Genomic DNA, 26,047 nt, shown 5'->3' with positions numbered 1-26,047 from the left:
AGCATATATCAAATACATCTGTTACAAGCCCTTTTAATTTTCCTCCTCAGCCCCAAGCTTATTTGATAATTAAGGCACTCCAAACTTATCTTGGTCTGAGCAAGGGATACTATTTTAATTCAGGGAGCTTTCTATCAGAGAAGGTGTGTAGATGCTTATTATGGTTACAACAATGATGTGCTTTTCTTACAAAATCTCACCCTTGGTTTTTGCTTAGTGCAGAAATGCTGCCACTCTGTGGTGATTCATAGCAATCATGTAGCTATCTGCTATGAGATCCATTCCCCAATGTGGAAGATGGATTTGGGTGGTCAGATGCAGGAGAAAAGAATGAGGCTGGGATGAACATCAGCATGACACTCTTTAAGAGGACCAGCAAAGACTTCTGGTCTCTGAAAAGGTACTTGGTTGATTAGGGGAGGTTTGAGAACTTGGCAAAATTCCTAAGGAAAATGATAAATAGGTGCCATTTAGCAGTCAAAGGTGCAAACTACATATATCTGCTGTAATTAAAAGTGTTATTTAACATTTCCCTTACTCATGTTATTTAAAAGCTTGCTTCCTCTCATCTTAAAGAGTGATTAGGGAATGTCAGTTTGAATATACTATTCTTGCAGTGTCGCTGAAAGGTTTGAGTGAAGTGACTAGGGTTCTCAGCTTCTCCAAAACCTACAAAACTTATTTCCTCCGGAGGTTAAAGTCAAGGTCTGAGCCAAGCATTCCTTACAAATCTTGTGAAACATTTTCAGGGGAATATGGATTCATAAGGGGAATCCTTTTGGGGGAATGGATTCAATATATCAGGAAATTAAGAGGGCTTCAACATATATCAAGAGTTTTAATGTAACAGTAGTTTTACAGTTTTGGACTAAGGCATGCACCCTGCCTGGACCCTGAGATTATTTGTGGTTGTCCTCTGGGAGGCCCTGCCAAATGAAGTGAGGTGGGCAGCTTCTAGGAAAAGTTCCCTTTCTGTTGTGGCCCTCTAGCTGTGGAAGGCGGTCCAGAGAGAGGCTTCCCCTGGTGGAATCTTTTCAGCACTAGGTGAAGTCCTTTCTTTCCCTATTCGATTCCTCTTACTTGAAATCTCTTGCTGTATTTTCAGTGTCTGCACTGCTGCTAATTTAATTTTGGTTTCATGTTGTATTTTATAGGTTTAATTGATATGAACTGCCCAAACAGCTTTGGCTAAAGGCAGGTACTGAAATATAATACATAGAAAATAAAATAATAAAAAACAAATCAGAAGGATCATGTATCTAATCACTCTTTATTAACAACTGACAATATTGATAAAGATGTTCAAAAATGGATTGAAAGAAATACTGGAATTAGTCAATTCAAAAAACAAATTAAAATAAAACACTTCCCACCATTATCGTAATTGTGCTTAGCCATGTGTCTAATTTGATGGCAGTTCCAGTGAAACCCTTGTGGAAGAGTGGAAAAATGACTTCTCCTGCTGCCTTGGAGGCCTGTTAGCTCCCCAGTATATTATGGAGCTGCAATTCCATGAGCAAACATTCAACAAAAGGGGTCACAGAGATCAGAAAAAGATTTGCTTGATAGTTACTTTTTACACCAGAACAGTCTTCCTCAACCTGCTGCCTTCCTGATGTGCTAGACTACAAGTGCCAGCATCCCCCAACCAGACACACATGCTGGGAGATGTTAGAAGTCACAGCCCAACACATTTAGAAGCCACCAGGTGAGGAAAGGGTGGGCCAGAACAGTGATCTGTGGACTTAATTGTGAGTTATTCTACCCTTAGAATCTGGTGGGGACACACGGAGGCTGGCATATTCAGCCACATCAGTGTTCAGCATCCCTCTGGAAAGCTGGGTGAGGCTGTTTGTAGCTTTGCAGAAATATGGATGGCATTTAGGTCTATATTTCATTAACTGGGCAACCTAGATCTGTTCTCTCTGAACTAAACTTGTGTCTCAGGCCAAGAGATAAAGCAGAGGTGATGTTCGTGGGGAGATTAGACCGTCTGGAAAGGGCATCTCTACCCATGACAGAATTCTTTTTGACTCTTAAAAGCAGCTTGCAGCCTAAGGTGCTACTAGATCCAGCTTTTCAGCTCACGGCACGAGTTGAGGCAGTGGCCAGAACTTCCTGCTGTCACTGGCATCTTAGAGGCTATGCCCCTTTCCTTGAAAACAGGGATCAATCTACATGTATGCCAATCTTTACTGAGTGTGCTTTGTGTTTTTGTTGGATTTTATGGACTATATCTCTAAAATGCTATTCCAAGCCACCTCACATATACTGTTCCCAATGGAACAAACCACCCATTGGCATGAACTTGGGATTGAAGTGTTAGATCCTTAACATTAAGATGATGGTAAGTAACTCTTGTCTTGCTTGAGCTAAGTATTTCAAGAGAGTTATTTACTCCTGCCACTTCACAGTGCACCTTGCAGAAATGATAATGTTAGATTCCTGGAAGATCAATGAATGTTAAAAGCTGTTAATATATTAACAACTCAGTATACTTAAGAGAGTGACATACCCTCTTGTCTACAGTTTGGAAACAGTCTCTGCCAGGTGCCTGATCCTCACCGTGTTTCTATGTTTCTCACTCTGTTTCTATGTTTCTATCAATGGAGCAAAGCTCAGGGAAACAGGATTTAGGGTGGAAGCCAGGAAGTACTTCCTGATGGTTAGGACCCCAAGGGTATGGGATGGACTTCCACGGGAGGTGGTTGAAGCCCCAATGGTGAGGGTGTTTAAGGATAGGCTGGACATGCACATGGTAGGCATGTCATGAGTGGAGCCGGTTGGAGCCAGGGCTCAGACTAGATGGCCCAGCAGGTCCCTTCTGACTCACTGTTTCTATGTCTGTAGTGTGTATTGCTTTCTTAAGCCATGGTGAGCATGCACAACAACATAATCGTGCCAGGGAAGAGGCCAGGACCGCAATCAAAACCCATACATGATGCAGAGATGCTCAGTGCTACATATTATGACTGATTTAGAGGCTAGGCTGTTTCTAGTGATTTACTTAAGTAAGTGTCTCGCAGACTGTATGCCAGTCTGTTTTATTCTGTTTCTACAGATCTGTTGATTACTGGAGACAGCAAGAAGACAGAAAAAAAAATCATTCTACTGCAGCCTGGTTTATGTCACAAATTTTGAGAGAACACTACAAATCTAACTAAAATTATTACAATTTGTCTGGGTCATGTCCACCTACCTTTTCTAGCACTTTAGCTATTCGAGTACCAACTTGTTCTAAAGACTGTGGTGGATAATGGTCTTTTCCAAGATTCTGCAATACCTGAGAAACAAGAACAGACAAAAGCCCAGAGGAAGTTATAACCAAATCAGGCTCATGGCATCTTAAATTCTGTATCCTGCCTTTTGAGGAGGTGATTTCTTCCTTTCCGACAGCTAAGCCCAGTTGTCATCTGTACCTAAGCTGTCTTTTAAACTACAAATGCTGCTATATGATAGCCAAATAAAGTTACTGATAGTTTAATATACTTATTATTTGTTGATTTATTATTATTCACATGCTCTCTTGGAGGCCATGGAACTATTCAAAAGATAAATTATCACTCTACTTCTACATGTTCTGTGTAGATGCTGAAGAATGTCACAGTTCAGTTATTAAGAACTGAACTACAGTCCTCATGACTGTGTAGAAAAGCTTACAAACCCATGGACAGAGCTTTGTTAAGCGGCCAGAAGGCAGCAAGGTCAGATATCAGCCGTTTGACAAAGGTTATGTTCCTGCTATTTCTGATGGCCCCTACTTGTACACATGGATTTCCCTCCCTCCGTCCCTGTTCACTGCAGACCTATTCCCTGCAAAAAATGAACAATTTGGCATAGCTTATCTTCTGCAACAGAAATAATTTAGGAAAATCAAATAAATGCAAATATTTGCATAATGCAGAACAAAGGAGTTATAGAATTTGATTCTAAATCCTGATTCCTGTAAACCCATTTCCTTTTGTATACCACATAATTCAGACTGGGTTTTTTTCTGCCAGCAGTCTAGCAAGATGCTAATGGTAGTTAATTCTTGTACCCCACTGGCACTAGGCAATCATTGCTAACAGTAGATAATGTTTCCCGGAGAAAAGGTCCCGTAGCTTCCAACCAGAGGGTTAGACCCATACTTAACTGTACCTAGAGCAGACCCACTGAAATAAACGGGACAAATCCATGGCTCACTGATTTCTAAGCACGACTAAGTAGGCAACCAGCACCGTGTGTCTTGAGTGCACACATGACAGTAAAAGCCTACCTCCTTCAGTTGACTTTCTCCCATGTAATGTAGACTGGCACGACTGGCAACGCCCTGGAGATGATCTAATGTGTGCATGCTGGCAGGGAGGTTGGCATTACAGAGAGGCTCCATGGCTGGTTCTTGCAGTGGAGTGGCAAAATCGATGTGTTCAGTAATACTACAAAGAAAAGGAAGACCGAGTAATCAGAAATCAGGATTTCAGAGAAGGAGGTTGGAAGAGATGTTCCAATGTAGTGACAGCTTATCTACTAGCCAGTATCCATCTACAACCCGCTAGTTGGTTTTGGCATATTTACTTATGCATTATTTACCTTGCTTATAATTTGTTCTTTTTCTGCAAAGAAGCTTGGGAAAAATAATTAGTGTAAATAATCAACAGCATTAAAATACAGCATGAAACATTCAGGAAACCAGGAATAAAATGCTAAGGGTTAGAGCCAAACTAAATTAGTTGCATTGGCCCCATTAAAATCAACAGGTCAAGTCTGTGATGATGTAAGATCCACCGAAATCAGTGGAGAACAAGTACAATTGATTTAGGCTGCAATCTTATATAAATGCACATGAAAGTCTTACTGAATCCAATGGGACTTATGTCTAAGTAGGTAGGTAGAGGAACACACTGTTAGTCTGGAAACAACCCTAAGAATAATAAATAAAAACCTGAAACAATAGTAGTGATGTTACTGACCATTAAAAACAAATAAAAAGGCCTTAGCCTACTGGCAAAAGCTCACAAAACTAGGTGCCAAGTGAGCAGCCCTGGGGGTGTCTATTCCTAATTGCCACCCGCCTCACCTCTGATGAAAGCAGAAAGAGAAGAGCCTTTGAGGGCAAGTAGGCAGGCTTCAGGGGTAAGAAATAGCTTTCCTTTAGCTATCTGGGTCCCAATCCAGATAGGACATTCAAGGCTAAAACCAGCAATTTGATTTCTGTTCAGAAACAGACAGTGAAGCCATATAAAATTACTTAGATGCATTCAAAGCCAACTGATACAACCCACTAATCTTCCTGCAATATTTTGAACTAATTTTAGTTTTCCAAGTTGTCTTACAAAAGCAGTCCCCCATATATTATATTACAGTAAATTAGCCTGGATGTTATTTCTTACTGATACACATGCTCTCACATCTTGGTTGGCTAGTATGGCTGTTGCTGCATCTCTGATCACCAATTACTGAGGATGACAGCTGCTCCTTTTGCAGCACTTAGCAGGGAAAAGATCCTATCTCTCAGCAGCAGCCAGCAGAGATTCCCATCCCCATTGTGGTCCACCAGGTGGGAAGGGCTGAGAAATACTCCTTATCAACTAAAAAGAGTATGTACATATGTTTCTATTTGAGTGTACGAATGGGATGGACAAGTGTGTGCATGGGCTTGTGAACTGCGTGGAAGGAGTGTCTGTGTCTGTATGAATGGTATATGAGACAACGGGGTGGCTACACCCATTCTGGGTTCCAAAATGGGGCTCCCTGGAATGTTTCCAAAAATCATTATGTTTAACAGTCATTATAAACTCTTGGAGCGTTGATGGAGCATCTGATTTTAAGGACATCAAGGTGAACAAACCTGGATCACTATCTATGACAGTATTAGCTCCAGTAGCAGAGTTTCCACACTAAATGAGAGGGCAGAGTTTACCCGAAGCACAACAAAGTTCAGTGTATCAGTCCATTCAGACAAACATTTTAGGATATATATATTTGCTCAAGTTTATGCGCTGACCCAGTTTTGTTTAGCAAAAGTACTCACTCAATATTTTTTGCAGAAACAGCTAGCCATGTGCTGGCTACCGTAGTCAGCTCTACTCTACGGAGTTTGATGCACTCATCAGGACTTGGCCAGCCCAAGCTGCGGTAGTCTCTCCTTTTTCCTTGAAACAAACAAACACGTAAGACAAGTTATTAAGAGTTCTCAGTTGTTTTCCTATAAAGGGTAGACCACCCATTGAATCAATAATGTCTGACAGGCATAGCTAGATGTAGTAAATATTAACTTCTTCCAAATTTGCAACAAAAACCTAATTGTCATAGTTAAAACTAATGTTAAAACATTATGATAATGATTGTGATAATGTTCATTTGTGGTTAGTCAAAAATGGAAGTGGAAACTTCTAATCTTCTCCCGATGGCTGACCAAAAAAAAGGTAGGGTGAAGACCCTGCAACTCCAAAGTCTACTCTGATTTTTGTCCCATAGTGATAAATTGTAGGTTATCATTCTGCATCATGCAGCCAAACTATGCAACATCAGCTGGTGAAGATGCTCCTAGTTGTTCGTATCAGCAGTGCAAGAAATGAAATGGAGGACACACAGAAGAGGACTGTGTGTAGGTTCACACATCAGGCTAAACCACCCTGTGAATAAGCCACAGTGGGCTTATTAGCAGAGCAATCCCTGGTGTGTCTGACGGCTGATTCCCCATTTCATGGCTCTCTTTTGGAACACGTACTGCTGCAGTTACTGCAGTTCCCTGGCTGTTGGACAACCTGTTCTATGTATAACTTGACCATGCTGCTTTTATGATTTCAGTGGCAACTCATTCACAGCTGCAAGCAGTCAGGGCATTTGGACCCAGCACCTGTACCACAGGCAAGCTGTGCTGCACAAAGCAGGAGCAGTTTCTCGAATTCCCAGTGTGGCATTCCTGAGAGATCGTTCCACAAGGTCATACAGTAATGAGAGAGTAAAAGTGAAGGGGATAGCCCAGGTGGTTCAGAGGCATATGGGTTTCCTCGAAGCTGCAATTTTTCCCAAATTCCTCACCAGGTACTTATATACGTTCAACAGAGCATTCTTGATACAAGGATGAAATATATATACATACAATTATGGTGTGAAGGTAAACTACAAACATTTTGGAAGTCCTCCGCAACATGGAATACAGCTCCCACTTATTATAACATGAGAATGGAATAACTGCCATGATCTGGGTTGCAGATGTAAAGGAATTCCTCTAAGAGAGGTATTTTTGTAAAACAGTATTTTCTCACCTATCACATTTCAGCCCATGGAAACCATAATTATTGATCTAATTTGTTCTAATTCATATGCCAGTTGTGTTGAATACGGCTTTTAAAATTGGCAGGACTTGAATGTCACTTTCATTTATGCTCATTCTACTCACTTCGTTATGATTCTGGCTACCAGGAAAAATGTACCATGTTACATTTTTCACTGATCATAATCAAATGCTGCACTGTCCTTCAGGGATACAGTTTTGCCTGCTTTGTTAAAGAGGCCAAGGTTGAAAACTATGAGCACTTACTTGGGGGGAAGCCCTATTGAGTGCTCTCACATACTTTGGAATAATAAATGTGCACAGGACTGTACTGTGCAATATAAAACTATATAATCTTACATTATGATTCAGTTGATGTGTGAATGAAATGGAACCCAATGTTCTAGGATATTTCCATCCTTGTTCTTAAAAAAGCAATCATTACCTGGTGGTCCAGGGGAGGGGATTTTTGGCCCGCTGATTTCCAGGGCCATTTGGTAAAGGTTCTCGCTTTCTCCATTTAGAGCTTCCTCTCCAGTTCTTCCAGCAGGCTCCTGCGGTTCCAGACTATCAGTTTTGGGTTTCTTTACACGTTTTACTTGGAATGTGATCTGTCACAGAAAAAAAAATTGTGAGGGTAACAGGACCAAATATATCAGGCATGGTGTTAAGAATCAAGAGCTATCTGATTTTCTGCAGACTGTGTTGATTTCAAGGGCAATTTCCAGACAGTTCCCTTTTTTTGCTGCATCTCTAGCCACTCTTATTCTGCTTGCATTTTAATGCATCAATTGCACAAATATAGGCATATAAAAGTAATGCATTTAACACAAGGTTGGGCGACATTTTCAGCACTGAGAATGACACCAAAGATAACTTACAAATTTGAAACCGGCAGGAAATGAGCCTATTCTGTAAAATGATTGTGTTGGTCCACTGATGATGGTCAACCACACTAGAGGCACAACTTCATTAGGAAAGATAGTTAGCGTGTGGAAAGGTGGAAGCCTATGCTTCTTTGTCCTGCTGCTTCCACACCTGATTATGCACATCTGCAGAAGGCCACTATTTGAGCAGGCAGGAGACCATGCTCAAAGCACGGATTTGGAGGTGAAGCCAGCAGGAGCTACATTAAAGCTGAGACACAGTCCCACTCTCCCTCTAAATGTGAGATCACCCTGCACCAACCTGGTGTCCGCTAGATGTTTCAGGCTACAATTTACTCCCACTTCAGCCAGCAATGCCAATTAATTACCTGAAATGATGGGAGTTGTACTCCAAAGCATCTGGAGGACACAAGGTTGGGGAAGGCTGTGTTAGCTCTATGCATAGAAGATTAATTTGAGCAGGGCTTACATTTTTTAGCCATCTTGAGGGGTTATAAGGTGGCGTGACTTGTGGAGGTCCATTTTGTACTGAAGAACCAATATTCTTGGTCTGGCTAACAGAGGAAGGTTTCAGTTTGAACTTCAGCATTCATTGGCTTGCTAATGCCAGAAAACAACAGATGTTTTTTCTGTATTACATATTAAAAGTATATCCTACCTTTCTTCCAAAAATGGTGCATGAAATGTGATTAGAAAGAGTCTGGGAACATATATACCAAGCTATGAGCAAGCTATTCCCATTAAATTGGCCCCTCCAAGATAAATTATAATGAAGATGGAATTAATGGGAAGCAGGACAGTAATGAAGTAAAGGGGGAGAATGAAGGAGGGGAAATGAGAAAATTGGGAGATGGGGTGAAGAAAGACCTGTGGAAAATACAGAAGAAGAGGGGTGTAAGAGATGTAGCGATGAAGATATTTCGTGGTGAGGCAGAGAAAAGAAAAAAAAAAAAACCTATGGACATACAGAGATCCATGAAGTAGAGAAATAGAGGAGAGGGATGAGTATGGGAGTTGCAGAGAGACCTGTAGTGGTGTACTGCTTGCTGGTTAAAAACAAAGCAAGCCCAAATTTAAAATCGATTAAAAAAAAAAAACCTTTCCATACATAAGCAGAACAATGTGGTCCTGTGTTAATAAAAATATAGGAATGTTTGCAGACTGATCTGGGCTGTACACTCTGTCACAGTAAGATGGAAGTAATCCCATGGTTCCATCTGTGGATTACTCAGAGGCAAAATGCTGAAGTAGAAAGAAACCCTCTGAATTTCAAGTAACCATGACTAAAGTCTCAGAAACAATGAAAACGAGAGAGAGTTCCTACCCATTCGGTGTCTTCGTCGTCATCATCCTCTCCACAATCACCAAAGCAGGAGCTGGCAAGCCCATCCTGAGAACCCTTCTTGAGGACACGGATCCCTTGCAAGTCCATCCGATGGCCTTTCACTTCCAATGCTCCTTCAAAGGCTTCAAGAGGCCAAGAGTTTTCAAATTCATCCACTAATGCCAGCATCTCCTCAGACATCTGAGCATCTCCTATACTCTCTACTTCTTCTGAGCCGTTGCTTTCAGCAATCACAGTGCCTGTAAAGGAGGAACAGCAAAACAGAACACTCAGGCCCATAGAAGTATTATAACTGTTAGCCGTATGCTTTCAAACAAAACAAAACAAAACAAAACAAAACAAAACAAAACAAAACAAAACACTGTACTTTGCCTTAACTTATGCCAACAAATGAAATAACACATTAGGGATGGGCAATATGTGTTCCCCATCTCCAGTGGAACTCCTGGCATATTTTTTCAGTCTGGTGGCAAAAAATCTGTGATTTATCACTGAATTTCAGTGACAAACAACAACAGAGGCTGAAAAGGGACAAATATAATGTGTCCAGTTGGGAAATCACCATTTTTGGGGTCAGAATGGCAGGAGACTGGGGGTCTGGGACAGAGAGCTGGGTCCCAGTACCCTTGAAAATGCCACCTCTGTAGTACAAGAACAGCCCCAATAAACTCTGAAACGCATCATGTTCTTAAACAATTTGTTTTTCATATTTCTTAGATCATCCTTAACAGTTGAATAAGAAAAGGATGTCTTGCAGGTTAAACGTACCAAACATCTGCTTGAAAGATATCCATGCTTGAAATTCCCACTAATATAAGACAAGAAGAACTGTACTGTATCAGACCAAGGTCCATCTATTTCAGTGTTCTGTTCACACAGCACCCTTTTAAACTTATCTAAATTAGAGACCATCACTAGATTTTGTTGAAGAAAATTCCGTTGTTTAATGCTGAGCTGTGTACTTCCTTTTATCTGTCCTGAATCTCCCACCAATCTGGATAGGGATGCTCCCTGTTGGGTTGTTTGGGAAAGTCTACCAGTCTAGGAAGCAGATAACTGGGGCTCTCTGGCTTATCTGTCTAGAGACAGCATCCAAATGAGACTCTTCAGCTTTACCTGTGGAGCCGATTCTGCGTGGTGAATAGGTAGGATTTCAGAGAAAGCCATGCTGGTAGTCTTAGATTTCAAACTCCTATAAGCAACCTACATTTGGCTTCCAGGATCTTATAACTACTTTTCCCTGTGTCACTGGTACCAACATAGACCATAAGCCCTGCCTCCACCACACTATCCACAAAGCTATCTAGATAGCATGTGGTATCTTCTCACCTGGCAGACAAATTACCATGTAGTCCACATGCCCATGATAAATCCAACAGTTTATGTGCCTGATGATCAAATATCTCACTACCACAAGCTCCCTGTCCCTGCAAGCACATCCTTCTCATCAGAAGAGTTTTGTCTTCTTAAGAATAGGGTTTTTCTAAGGAATCAATTCCCCTTCCCCCCATGATTCTCTTGTTCCCCAAGACCTCCCATTTTTTATGATAGCAGAAAAGCCTTCACCCAAGGAGTGGAACACCAAAGGTCTCACCCACAAACCTCTCTGATTCTCTCAGCTTTTTCAGGACTGCAAACTTGGCTCAAAGTAACATACTTTTTTCCTGACAGCCAAGAGCTCATAACGCTTAAAATACAAGCACGCTCTCTGTCCAGCTGGCAGAAAGTCATGTATGTCTCTCTCAGTGCAATATAACCCTGCCGGCTTTCTAGCTTCAAAACTGTTGTTGCTGTTGGATTTGTTTACCTGGAAATGAAGTAATTTACTGGGAGGAGGTGGGGAAGAGTCAACTACCCTGGTTATTTAATTATTTCAACAGTTATTAATTAAAAGCTGCTTACTAGGAGAAGGTGAGGAAAAGTCAGCTTCCTTGCCCTGGTGCTAAACTTGCACAGGTGCTTAAGTTGCATATGTGGCAATGCTGTGTCACTGCGACTCCCCACTGTGGGAGCTGCAACCCTGATGACACTCCGTATCTGGACTGGAGCAGTAAAACAGCAGAACTGTCCTTTTTTTTGGCCTAGTGTTTTGTTTGGATTTGTTAAGTTTACATCCTTTTTGGATGTATGTATCAGCCTAAAAGTCAAAAATTCAGTTAATGATTACTGAAATCAGGAAGCAGAGTTTGGAAAAAGCCTCATGGCAGAAAGTCTGCAGACATAGAGGAAATACAGAAATGAGCAGGAAGTACAGCAGAAATTAGGAGAAGGACTCAGGATAGGAATTTAGGGCAAGAATGATCAAGAAGCTACTCTCTGCATTGGAGGCAGAAACATGCAGGGTATATTTTAATATATAAAGGCTTGAGACAGAGGAGCAGATTTTTAGAAGGGAAGTGAAGGGATCAGGTAGAAAGCCATAACAACAACAACAACAACAGTAGCTCAGTCCTAGAAGAAAGGGCTGCTAAATCTGGAGAAATGGAAAAGGATTTCAAACCATTAAGATATTGCTGGGAAGGGACTTGGATAAAATGGGGACACAATCTAGTAAGGTTAGCCGGATTCAAGTATGTCTAGATATTTTAATTACTACTTGCATATATGGCTTGTACTGTATGTGCGCTACCTATTCTGGGATAAAACTTTTTCTCATTAATATTTTTCCCAGTAAATTTTTCAACTGCTTTCTTTAAAACTCTTCACTTTCTGGGTTAACCATGCTAAGCCTAGAAACCCAACACGCAGTACCTGGAAGTGACAATCTGAGACACAAGGAGCTTTAAGGCTGGTTTGGTGGAGGCAGTCAGGAGAAAAAAAAAGGGGGGGTGCAGAGAGAGAGCTGTCCACCTGATGTCAGCAGAAAAGCCCACAAGCAGAGAAGGGCAAAAAGAAGGCACACTATTTGGTCCGGATTCCCTTCCACAAATGGAAAAGGGTTTCATTGATCAGTGACAGGTGCAAAATAAAAATTGTTCTGAAAACAAAGACAAATATAATCCCCTTCGCTGTGCTCATTGTCCAACATTCACTTACTTTCTAAACTCAAAGATGAATCCCTTGCAGAATTAGGAACAAGATCTGCCGAATCGTCTTCAGTAGCTGCCTCAAGATTTTCTTCCACGGATATTGTCTTAGAATCGTGCACGTTGAAGTACTTCTGCTTGGGATGGCTGTCATCTTGGCTCCTCTCATGGCAGTGGCCTGTGTGACACACACATACACAGACATGATTTCCTCAGGGCAAAACACTTGCTACATTGCATGTGAATTATTAATACACACAAGCAACTGGCCTTAAGAAAACCATGTAAAATGCTACTAAGATGAATGAAAACAGCTAGATTCTTGCATGATTTAGCATCCTCATAATTAGAGCATGGTAACAGCTTCCAGTGTTCCTGACATGATACCATAGCACACAGCTGAGAAACCTGGAAATCCTACAGGAATAAGGGAGGGATTTCTCATCTGAGCTACTTTCTCATCACAAGATCCAAGGACATGGACCACCCAGTTCCAGCCTATCAGCTGTTATGATGACATGCAAAATATAGCTATGCAAAAAGAAGCCATTTCACATGCACTAAACTCTAATCAGCCACCACTGTTACTGTGCGTGAATCTAAGTGTGAATTGACCCAAAGCTTCCAATTCCTACATCTTAGATATTTAGATTCCACCCCCCCACCCCCCCAAACACACACAAACATGTCATATGCTTGCTTACTTGGAGTAAGTCCTTCTATGTTCAATGGAACATACTTCCAGATGAGTGTGCTTAGAACTGCAGCCCAATAATTTAATATATTCAAGATTGCAGAAGCACATCAGACTCACTAGATTTGGTACATTTGTGGTTCAGGAAAACAGGGAGATTACTGAAGTAATTGCACAATTAAAGGGTTTTGCTGTGAAGATTACAATACAGTCCTTCTGGATTCTCACAAGTGACATATTTTGCATGTTAGAAGTAATTTGCTATGCCCTAATTTGCCACTGGAATAACTGCAGAGTAATAAGCAAAACCTGCTTGGTATATTGGAATTGGGAAGAAATTTGACCCGAACTATATCAACTTCACCCACTAACTTTGGCCAAGTTAGATTGGCTAGGGATTTGTCCTGCCCTTTATTACCTCCATGGTATGCTTGATTTCCATGCTTGAGTTGTCTGGATCTATTTGGCAAACAGGAACACTTTGGTAGGATGTGCATACTGAAATAAATACTGGTCAGACAGGCATTTCTGTTCTTATATATACTGTGCAGTCAGGGTTAGATGGTTCTTGATTTTAATGGAAGTATGCAGCTGTGGAGTGGGGTGGTAAGGTGTTTTGAAACCTTAATTTGGTTTAAAAAAACTCTTCATGTAAAATTACATAATGTTATTAAATATGAAGGAATCCTATACCTTCTTGGCATAGGGGACAGACATGGTAATCTTGTCTAACTGTGAAAGTGTTTATACTGCCTTCTTTATGTCAAGTTTATAACTCACCCCATCCTAAAGGATTTGACCAGGTAATAATACATTAAGAAGCAAGGGCTGAAAGAAATACTTGCTTACATCTAAGTATCCTTAGAAATAGGGGTTTGAGCTTTCTTCTGGCATATTCGTATGACAAACCACTTATGAAAATGAGGACAGTTTCCAAAATGGTTTGTGATATGGCATGGAAACCAGGTAGCAAAATCCCAATTGGTTGTTTGCCTCTTATCTCTAAAACTGCCCATTAGATAAAATAGCCCTTTGCTGGGTTAGTCCTGATTATTAAAAGCCAGCCTAAATACTAAAGCCAGGGACCACACTTGAAAACAAAATAAAACAAGTTATAAAAGACATTCTGTCATAAGCAAGCGTTACCTTCTTTAACACATTGACATTGTTCTATTCAGTATCAGAATGGAGATGCTACACAAACATGTTTTGCATGATGGATTAATGGACGAATAAAAGAACAATTCTATACTATTTATGGAGCAGTCCAAGATCAGAGCACTTGGATCCTCCTTCGGCTATGTCAACTCTTGTTGACAGGGCAGGAGCAAGAGAGGCAGAGCTTACAATATTGGATGGAAGAAAAAAAAATCAGTCCTATCATGGCATTGGGAGGGAAACATTTAGACGTGCTTTGAAGACATCTAAATGTTTCCTGGGGATGGTAGTATGGTTGGTTGCTTGGTGAACTTAAGATCCTTTGGCTCCCCAGCCATTTCCTTCCTCCCCACTGACATTCCCTCAAATGATGTTGGAATGCATCCTTTCTGCATCATATAGGAAGCCATCACAGAAATCTCAGCAGTGTCTGGTTGAATCAAAACAAGGGCAATGATATTGGGAAAACCCTTCAATGTTCAAGTTCTGGCTACACTCTCAGGGTTTTCCTGTCCAATCCTATGGCCCCTGCAATGCTATCTAGGCGCCACAGGATTGTTCTCTAAGCTATGCAGTTAAAAGTTTATGCGATTTTAAAGAGCTACTGAACAATTACATTTGTGTTGCTCAACTCTCCCTACTCCTTATAACTGCATTTGAGTCTCACACTTTTCCCCACACTCATCTCTTTCTCATATCCACCCCCTGACATTCATCTTCTCTCTCCCCACCCCTATTAAACTTTAATTGGTTTCGTCCTTTTAATTCCTTGCAAAATGCAGAGAACTTCATGTTAAATTTATAGGAGATAGTGAACTCAGGATCCCAATGCAGAAATGAGTCCTTCTTGCTGACATCTGATCCAAACTTTGGTACAAGTATGGTGTATTTGAAGAACACGATGCCCTTCAGCAGACAAAATCTTGATCATAGCATTCTGATAAAATGAATTTTTAAGAATAAAAGATTTTATGGGAAAATTTAAAGCATTCAGAATAGTGCTGCAGGAAAAGGACAAAGGAAGCACACAGAGGAAAAGGGATAACAAAATGGTAGCAGCATGGTGTTCTATATGAGTGCTATCTTTGTTAAATTAAAATTGTCTGGATGTTTGGGGAATGCAGGTCTTGCTATGTGTACAAAGTTAAGTAGACTTATGTTACATTTGCTTGGTCTTACAGAACAGAAGCCAGCTTACATACTGGTTTTGGCTTTAAAGAGCCACTTTTGGTCTGATCATCTAAGCAGAATACTGAAAAACCTCAAACATTTCCCATCGCTTGCCACAACATGTCTCTTGCACTTCATCTGAACTAAGAATACCAAGGAGTTCTTTGAGGGGAAAGGTAACAGTAGTAGGAACTAACACTGCTATGGAGAATTTCTATTCTATTTCTATTATTTTCTACAAACAGAACACAACTCAGTATCACAATACTGTTACAAATCAAGGCAAATGCAATTTTGGGTTTGTAATAATGTATAGCATCAAACTGTGAACTGAAATAGAACTTTGCTGCACAATACTGTTTTAGGAAATGTGGGTAATATCTTCTAAAGTTAGGAACTATGTAGAACAGGCACAGGGAAAGCAGATCAGGGAAAACATTCACATGACTGAATTTCATGCACAGTCTTACCTTAAAAGCAGCTTCAGAAAACATGAAGTATAGAATCATGGAGTTGGAGGGGCCTTGTTGGCCACTTAGCCCATTTTCTTGCTAAATGCAGGAAATCCAGAATCACAGCATCCCTAACAGGGGAAGCTTGAAGACCTCCAGTGAAAGGATCACACCAACCTCTATGTAATTGGTCCATAATTAGTCCATTCTTCTAATGTTTAACTAAAATCTACCCTACCATGAAATCTATGAAGGCTCAAAGGAACAGAGGGAATCAGCAAGACTTCGAGTGACTATGAAGTATAAACTCAATGTTGCCTAGAGCTTACTTTCTGTCTACTACATATCAGTCCATCTGTCATGCTGTTTCTAGTCTCCATTTACTTGACTTTCTTCCACTCTCCTGTTCAGTCTACAAGATGTCACTAAGCTAAAACACAAATAGAAGTGTGCAAAGTAAAATAATCAAGCAGCATTCCCTGGTTTATTTGACTGTAACACTTTGCAGGGTGGTTTAAATGAGCCTCCTTACTTTCATCCATTTACATCAGCGAGTAATGCAACCAAAGTGACCAAAACTAAATTTACTTTGATATTCCAATACAGTGTTCATTACCTATCTATATTTCAAGAAGAGCATAGCCTTATTTATACTGATAAGAAATCAAGGCTTACACCTGTAATTTGTTTTGAGTTTTTGGTGTACCCTGATCCTCCAAAATTGCACTTAACTATACACAATGGTGAAGTGTAACAAAACATGGGTTTCTCCAGTATACCCATTTATTTTTAAACTTTAGAGTTGTTCTGTTTCCCTACAGACACAGCCAACATCTGACCATTGCATAACAGGCTCTATTCCCAGCGAAGATAGCGCTAAAAATTACCCTTATGAAATATAAACCATCATTAAATAAATCATGAAAAGAAAAATCAGGACAAATGTCTGATATATTTGCACTATATGGTCACTTTTGCACTATAAAGTGACACACGTACACACAAGTCCATCTCTTCAGAGAATCTACTGGAATGACTAACAATATGTAATTCCTTTAAAAGCACACAATTAAACCATGAATAAAGGGGAGGGAGCTGGCTTGGCTGGTTACATCAAAAACCACCACACCCTGCCCTCATCTTGATAAGAAAGGATTCATCTCTGCGATGTGGACAGAGACCACAGTATGTTCTCAGCAGTGACTGGGAACGGGGCCGAACATGGAAGATGATTTTCTAAATTTAACTGTCTAACGTTGCCAGCAGATAAGACTAGAAAATGCTACTTGCAATGCCTCTCAGGGTATTCTGATGCTACATATAGTGCAGCAGGCTAAGCAGCGTTCTGGTCTGAATTTCAATTAGTGCCTCAAAAATAACTTGACGTCCTTTAGAAAATAGGGGAGGGTGAAAGGCACAGACCTTCAGAATGGTGTTGGCTTTTTTCAACCAAGTTTTTGCATGAATTTTAGTTTCTCCTCTTAATATAGAGTGCGTGTTTTTAAAATTCTTTCCACAATAAATAAATGTTCTAAATTTGCAGATTATTTACATGAAAAATTTTCTCAGTATATCTTGATATGGATCTTTTTATATAAACCGGTTCTGTCTCCTGATCAGTAGAACATGTCACAGCAATAATGGCCAAGCTATCTCCTCTTGATATTTAAAAACCCTAAGGTGAATGTATTTTATTCTTTAAGAAGGGAAAAAAGTATGTTTGTAAAGGTTTGCATTCAGACAATAGTTATGGTTTCCTCCCATTGAAATTAATGGGGCACGTATCAATCATGATTAACTTGTTTCACTGATTTCAATGGAACTAAAGCATGACAGAATTTAACTTGAATCCTGCCCATTCGGTAAATTACTTTTAAACATTCAGTCAGGAAAGCTGAAGTCTTCACTCTAGCCATGATTCCACACAAAGACCAGGAAATTTCAACTCAAATGAACCACAGAATTTTCCATGCAGCAGAAGGCTGCTACCCACGGCTGGCCTTACCATTCGGCAGAGTGAGGTGGCTACCTCTGGAAGATTTTGGGTATCATGAAAAAGAAACAAGCAGTTTTTTGTCATTGTTGCTGTTGAATTTTTACTGCCAGGGAAAAACATCTGTGAGATTTTCTGCCTCAGGTGCCAAAATAACGTTGCTAACTTCAGGTACAGCGCAGCTTTTCTTTGTAAATGGAGGACAGACAACATTTGCTGGTTTGCCTCAAGCTGAAAAATGTATTTGACCACCTCTACTGCTAGCAGTGTACATATTGTCCATTTTAAAAAGCCACTTTTGTTCTTAATTTTCAGAAATGCAATTAGTGCTGTGCTTATCCTGGATTGCTATTTTAGCTCACACTCACATGTATAAAACTGTAATCTGATATTGGACTAAATTTCCAGAAGTAAATTGGTAGGTTTTTTCCTGCTTTCTTTTTAGTTAGCATCTGTATCTTCAGAATCAGCCACGAGGACCAAATTTCATAGCGAACTTAAGTGCAAAACTAAGGTCAAATCCTATGTGACGAAGAACAAAAGTAAAACATGGAAGTACGTAAGTGTGTAGAGGACAGAAGGCATAGATTATCTTATCAGTATTTAGATCTGCCAGGTGATTAGCTTAGGACAGGGGTCGGCAATCTGTGGCTCCGGAGCCGCACGTGGCTCTTGAATCCCTCAGCTGCGGCTCCGTTGCTCAAAACACGCGCTGCCACAGCCACCGATCTGCCACCGAGTTTCGAGTTACAAAATACCAATAGGTGATGATGAGGCATCCACTCAGGAACGCTGCGCTAGCTGGTTAAGTAAATTGCTACATTCCTCTGCTATTGTGCAGGGAAAGAGTGGAACAAGCTTCCTGCAGGCTCTCATGTTACACAAAACACTGCTGAAAAGATTTTCTTTGTCCAATGTAATCTCCTTCCTCTGAATGTTAAAAGCTGTGCTTGGGACCTGTCACAATTCATATCACTTGACTGTTTATCTGCTAATCAGTCACTAAATACACATGTATCTGCGACCCGCGCCAGTTTACTGAGCGTTTAGCCTGGTAGGCCAACCAGGGATAAATTGAAGAAAATTAAACTTTCTGAAGAAAACCGAACGTTTAATGGTAAGTACGCGGGTAGATTTGCTTGCTTTTACTGCTGATGAACTTATGGGGTTTGCTGTTTAATGCATGCAGCCCTCTAGCACTGATTTTGACTCTGCAGGAAGCTGTTCTCTTATTCAAAATATATGAAAGTTCTACTAGTTTATAATGTAAGATTAAAAATAACCGTTTTTAGTGACTGAACAAGAGCTACAGTTAAATCATAATCAAGATATAGATCTACTTCCTCGTTTTAAGATTCCTATAAAAATTTCAGCAACATTATTACATTGGGAGAGGGATGTTTGTTCAATTATTTCACCAGACTATTATTTATATTTGTTTCATTGCAGAAACTCTACGTACTGTATGAAAGTATCAGTTAGTCCTTTTTTATTCAGGTTGACAGCTGACTGCACCCTCCAGTACACGTGATAAAAGGATGAGGGCACACAGTAGCAGATGGCATTTTTGGTTTGCTGCAGGTGGCATGTTTGGTTTGCTGCAGGTGGATAATTTAAGTTTGGCCTTTTATTTCATAAATACGAGGAGGACTCAAATAGACATTGAGTATTTTATTTGAAAGTAACCTTCAACCCAGCATCTCTTTTTTCGGAGTTCAAAATATTTTTGTTGCATGCAGAAATAAAAATTTGTTTTCTCTGTAGCAGTTCATTGATTTCATAAATACGACACACTATAGTTTTTTTATACATCGCATAAAGGTAAAAAACTATATATGCAGTGTTATTTTCATTTTAGATGTCAAAAGGGTTTTGCGGCTCCCAGTATTTTCTTTCCTGTGGGACACGGGTCCAAATGGCTCTTTGAGTGTTAAAGGCTGTCGACCCCTGGCTTAGGAGAACTGCTCATAGAGAAGTTCATGATGATGAACTGTGGTTACAGAGGACCTACTGCATGAGTATCTCACTGGTATACCTGAAGCGAGGTGGGAGGCATTCAGGCAATTAAAACAGAGAGGCTGTGACAGCAAACAACTTACTTAAGCTAACTCTTTCTGCATAGTTTTTCACCTTCGGAAAACACCTGAAAACTATTCTGTGCTGAAGAGGCTTTTACAAATCTTTATATTATTTCTTTTTTCTTGGAAAAGTAATTTAATTGTCATTTTTCTGCACTATATACTCTAAAAAGTGGGATTAGTGTACTGTGTCATAGAACGTTGCATTCCATGGCATTATTCATGGCAAGGGGATTCCCTCCCAGTCTTTCCCACTACAGATGTTTCAAGTGTCATCCAAGGTTCTTAAGGGTTAGGGGACTCAAAGTAAAGGCCAGGAATATGGAATGGGGGGCTGCAGACACTCCACTCACGTTACCCAATTTGCCTTACCATTGCAGCCCTGCCCCCTGCATCTTAGAGTTCAGACTTTACAGAAAGCCCCCCCACCTCCAATTCCGAAGGACAGGATTGGGAGAATACAAGTGGATTATAAAAGGAGTCGGGGGAGAACAGGGGATTTCCTGTTACATTGGATATAAACTTTGCATAATATTTGTTAAACTACTGTATTTTTTGTATTATTTGGAACAACTCAAATGTCACTTTGTGAGGCATATTGAGCACTTTCTGGCAAATGAGCCCTAGGTAAATTTCACTCCTGTAGTGCATTTACACAGCTGCAAACATTTCAGAAATATATGTATGTGAAGACAAACATACCATCATTTCAAGACCTCCCTGTGCTGCTAATTGTAATTCCCATCACTCAGATCTACCCTAATAATTGTTCTTTTGTGCTATTCATTCAGTAAATATATAAAGCAATGGTACAGGAGGGTAGCAATCTTTTCCTTGTCAAAATTTCTGGAGAGCTTCACAATTCAAGCAGCACTCATCACCTTAGTCAAAACGCAAAAACTATGAGTTGCTGATGCCCATATGAAGCCTTTCTCCTACTTAGCTAGGGCTGCTTCAATATCACAACCAGATGGTATTTTCACACAGGAAAAAGGATAGACTTTCCTGTTTTCACACACACATTTAGGTCTGTTTCACAATGCAGAAACAACTGCAGCTAATTGTGTTTTCCCAACATGTGTTTGTTCCCAAGAAGGGAACCCTTCTTCCCTCTGTATATCACAGGTTTGCGGTGTGCTTATGGTTACCTATATAGAAATGATATTCAAGATGAAAAATCCTACTTTACAGCAATCCTTACTCTGACTGCAATGTATATCTATGGCTCAAGACTGAATACATGTTAATGGATACATACTGGCCAGAAAGTGCCTGATTTCCTAGATTTTCTGGAGGCCACAATAATGCAACAGTGAAAGAATGTATTTTTCTAAATACATTCTTCTTCTTCCCCAAACTGGAAAAATTGATTTTCTCCCCAAATGCAAAAGCTGGAGACATCTTTTAAAAAGGTCCTTCAAGCCTTCCTGTGAAGATGATACACTGCTTCTGTCCTCTTCAGAAAAGCTGGCTAGCAAGAAGTGGCACATCTTCACTTGCTAGATACAGGGGTCAGTTTACATTATCAAATAAGTCACTGTGCTGCATGGCAGAGAGAGTTTCAATGATCACCTGATCACAGCCTGAGCCTGAGTTGGAATGGCATGTTGCAAGGGGAAACAACCTTCTGATAACTCCCTGGCAGCTGTAGGAATGCTTCCCTCTCTATCAACCTGTGTTTTCCAGGGCTGGATGACAGAACAAGCTGTGCATGGGTGGTAATTACAGAAATTGTGCCTTGCACTGTGATTTAAATAAGCCACCATGGTCTATTTTGATTATGAAAACTAGGTCACAAGCTATCCCATTCTGAATTCTGGGCTCAACAGCATATACATTCCTCCAATATAGCTCTGAAATAAAGAACACTGAAAGAAACCAACTGAAGAGTTTTATTCCAAGAAGCATATAAGAAATGCAAATGTGATATACCACAAGAGGGCAGCAGAAAAAAAGCCTGCACAGGACACACAGTATAGATGCTGGTTAAAGAAAAAAATACAGTGTTTCAGAAATACATGAATTAGAATGAGTAGAATCATTGTCTGATTAACATATGTACTAGAAACTAAGAAAAAACAAAACAATTAGGGTACAAAATGAGAAAAGCACCCACAACTTAAAGTAGGGATAGGAGAAATTCTGGCCTTTCTGATGTTGGACTACAAATCCCATGCTTGCTGATGGTGATGGGAGTTAGCATTCAACAACATGCATTTTTACCATCACACCAGAGGAAGATAATTAAACTGTATAATAGGGTCTGGAATAGGTAGGTGGTAACATATTGCCAAAGTCAATGTTTCAAATTTGGCTTGGGAGCCACCTTTCAAGGTAGTTATAGATCTAGCCCAAACAATAGCACTTGATATTTACATTAATCAGCCAAAAACAGGTGCTTCCTTGACTAGAAGTAAAACACATTTGCCACATTACCTGTCTGAGGGCAGAAATATGGGTGTAGTCTAAGCAGCTTTAAGGTTGCAAACTTATGTCCATTTATCTGGAATGCACCAGAGCTATGACATCTATAGGACTGTGATTCTATTTACAGCCTATATGCAAACTAATTTAGTGGAAGCTTTAATGTTAAATGTGCTCTGCCTGCTTAACCAAATCTACCTCCCCTAGACTCTCAGCAATATAGTGTCTAGGACCTGAGGTACACACAAGAAGAAAAAGGTGATGTAGTTTTGGGACATGGAGGCCTATGGGACCAGTGCTGCTTATCTCTCAGCAGAATGGAAACCAACAGCACAGTAATCAGGAACATCTTGGCAACTACGACCTTTTGTACTTTAATTTTATGCTTGGCCAGTATCTATGTGGCCGGTATCTGTTCACTAGTCATTCTATCTTAATCGATTGGGGAAGATAAGTATTTGGTACCACAACATTCTTCCCATCTTCTCTTTGTGACAAACCATGGAGCAAATGCAGATAGTACTTCACCGAAGGTCGCTCAATGACATCTAGTATTTGGTTGCATGAACCTCAATCTAGTTTACTTCAAGATATAACAGAGACTAATTTTTGACAAAGTAACCACTGGCCAATAAATAGGAGTTGGTGAATTACTAACTAGTGGATTACAAACAAACCCCACACACAGACTTTTTTCTGATTGTGCAAAAGGGACACTACTGTACAATGGTGAAGAACTTGCTCCCTAAAGGAAGCTGGAGCATTGAGTTTACAAGAGCTGAGCAGGGCTGTCAAGTACAGGATATTTTGGAGGGCATTTTTCACAGAGTCGACTTGATGGCGCATAACAACAAGAGCAACAGCAACAACCTACATTTTGTGCATCCACTTGTCTGAACATTTCTTTTAAGGGTGATTCACAAAAAGTAGTTAAAAGCTTCAGCCATCCATAGGTTACATACCCATCACAAGTCACTGATTCTCACGGCTAGGAAGTTGTGAAATATTAAAGCTATCACTGTAACAACTGCTGCTTGTTATAGCTGATTATATCTGTATAGACAGACATAAAACACTGAGTATGAATGTTGCTAAGTATGGCTCAGGATGCTCATGTGTAAATACAAGCTTCCTATATGAGCCAACCTTTTTGGCATGCATTTCCTTACCTATTTAGGAAACATCTGGCATGTTAAACAGTCCTAACTACTGAATGAATATTTAAAAATATATACAGATATTCATTATAAGAATGGATAACCACAAGTAACAGAACAGGAAATTATTAATTTTGCTGCATTCTGAGGTTAATGCTGAATGATGTGCAGTTTTCTGCATATGTAACTATACAGTGGATATTCTTTTGATATTCACTGTGTAACTGCTTTACATCATAGTTAAAATTATCTTGTCTATTTATCCCAACAACTGAGATGGTTCCATATTCATAAAAACTTATAGCAAGCAGGGGCACAGGCCATGCATGCAAAGGTGATTGGACATCTTTGAGTATAAGTCCTAACATTTATAGTCTATTTATATATAAAGGGAAGAACCAATACTGAACATGGCTCAGAAAACCTCTGAACCCCTGAAGAGCTGCTGCCAGTAAGTGGAGAAAATAGTGCTCTAATGGTTTGATGTGGTATAAGGCAGTTTCGTATGTTTAGTTAGATCAGGCTACCCTTTATACTTGAGAAAGGGTCAAATATATTTGAAGGTCTGAATGTCTTAATTCTTATAAAGAATTTTATTTTGTGTGTGTTTAAAATGATTACACGGGGCAACGACTGTTAAGCAGGTTGGCCAACTGCTGGTGCTTCTGCTTTCCACTTGAAAAGTACTACTTTGAGCCCCACAAAAAATCATCAGTATCATGAAGTTGGATTCACTTGAATGTTTATTTCACATTCTTAATAACAACAAAAAATGTCCACACCATTTCTCATGTTCAAAGTTCTAATGCTCTCACACTAGCAGGGGACAGACAAGGTGACCTGAAGGATTGCCCACCTCTGTAGTCTATAAAAGAAAGGAACACAGCATATGAAGAGCAACGTAGAGGGAACATAAATATGGAGGCTTCCAAAACCATATTTATGTTTTGTGTATTTTCCCCTGAATATTTCTGACAAGATCCACATTTTAAATATAGGGCAGAAATAAAATCCATAGGATCCCAAATTAGTATCAAACCCAGAGTGATATTAGGAGCCTCATTCTTATAAACAGACAAGTAGTATTTTCTTTCTGAGGAGTCATGCAAGTTGAAAGAACTAACAGTATAGCATGGGGAGGAAGTTCTCAAAACCCATACTTAATAAAAACCATTTTCTATTTATGGTCTTGGTTTAATACCTGTGTAAAGTACAACAGAATAGGGCATTATTACTCTAAAGATATATAGGAAATACAGCAGGGAAAATGCACACATATTTCAGAAGTTGTATGAGGTTTACCTGCAAAGGGCAGAATTCTCCAGCCTATATGCATATTTAAGTCATATTAGAAAACTTAATGTTAATTCCCAAGATACTCAGAACTATCCAAATGTGAGGGGCTTAACAGCATGTGTGACACCACACACTCCAAAGAGAGGCAATATGAATAGTTTAAGAAAGAGTGGTGAATATCAGTATCCAACATTGTCAGGAAAATATTTCTCAGTTGTGGAAGCTTTTACACATTTCCAGCTTCTTTGGAGTCTGCTGCCATTCTAAGAATTTGGAAGGATTTGGGTAATATGTGGAGAAACCAGAAGAAGAAAGAAAGACAGTAGTACTTGGGATTTGGAGAAGAATGGAATGAGAATGAACAGCATTACTATCCAGTTATTTACTACAGGCAGTTCTGCACCATCCCAGACAGCTGGAAGTCCTGCCCAACACCTTTGCAGTTTGAGTCTTTGCCCAAAAACTTTCCTCACAGTTCAAACATCTCTCTTCATCTGAACTCTGGAAATGGGAATCTAGAAACAGAAATCTAAAAGCCAGGTTCTAGATTCTGCATCTCTCAGAGCCTGGATATGCCCCATATCTCTGTCTCTAAACACTTGACATATATCTTTTCTGAGCAATGAAAATGTTGCACCTTGGCACATAATGTGTATTCGTGTGAAGATAATGCATTCCACTCTAACCCTTAATAAACTCTTGACATATTAACTTCTATTGATAATTAAATTCTAGACTGGTTCAAGAGTCACTTCTAATTTTGTATATCTAATTATATGTTATTAATGAGCAGGAATGTGCCAAAGCTTTAGCAGATCATGCTGAAGGCACTTGTTTAAACCGTTTATTGCTCCACTTGAATGAGAAGCTAGAATTCTTCAAGTATTTACAGTACTTTCTGAAGAAACAGAATACTTGTTTTAGTATTTTCTAATCAAAGTGCTGGTTTTAAAACTATTCCTGACTACTCCCCTGAGCCTCTAATCTTGAATTCTTGGTATAAATATGTGAATATTTCAATAATGTCCTGCAGAGAAGGACTGGTACTATCCTAGTATTGACTGAGTAGAAAATATTGCAAACAGAGATTGTTAGAAGATTTATGT

At 39.8% G+C, this 26,047-nt stretch overlaps 1 protein-coding gene across 1 annotated transcript in view; it reads right to left on the bottom strand.

Annotated features, from left to right (window-relative positions):
• Positions 1-26,047, bottom strand: part of TTC17 (tetratricopeptide repeat domain 17) — a 65,569-nt gene that overhangs the window by 8,149 nt on the left and 31,373 nt on the right. Inside the window, 6 exon segments of the mRNA XM_044435966.1 lie at positions 3,200-3,283; positions 4,259-4,418; positions 6,014-6,134; positions 7,707-7,872; positions 9,473-9,732; positions 12,530-12,697. Of these exon segments, the coding sequence (XP_044291901.1) occupies positions 3,200-3,283; positions 4,259-4,418; positions 6,014-6,134; positions 7,707-7,872; positions 9,473-9,732; positions 12,530-12,697 (959 nt within the window).

Source organism: Varanus komodoensis, unplaced genomic scaffold (genome assembly GCF_004798865.1).
Source record: "Varanus komodoensis strain SLA01 unplaced genomic scaffold, ASM479886v1 scaffold3, whole genome shotgun sequence".
Taxonomy (NCBI): domain Eukaryota; kingdom Metazoa; phylum Chordata; class Lepidosauria; order Squamata; family Varanidae; genus Varanus; species Varanus komodoensis.
This window is presented reverse-complemented; position numbering and strand designations above follow the sequence as displayed.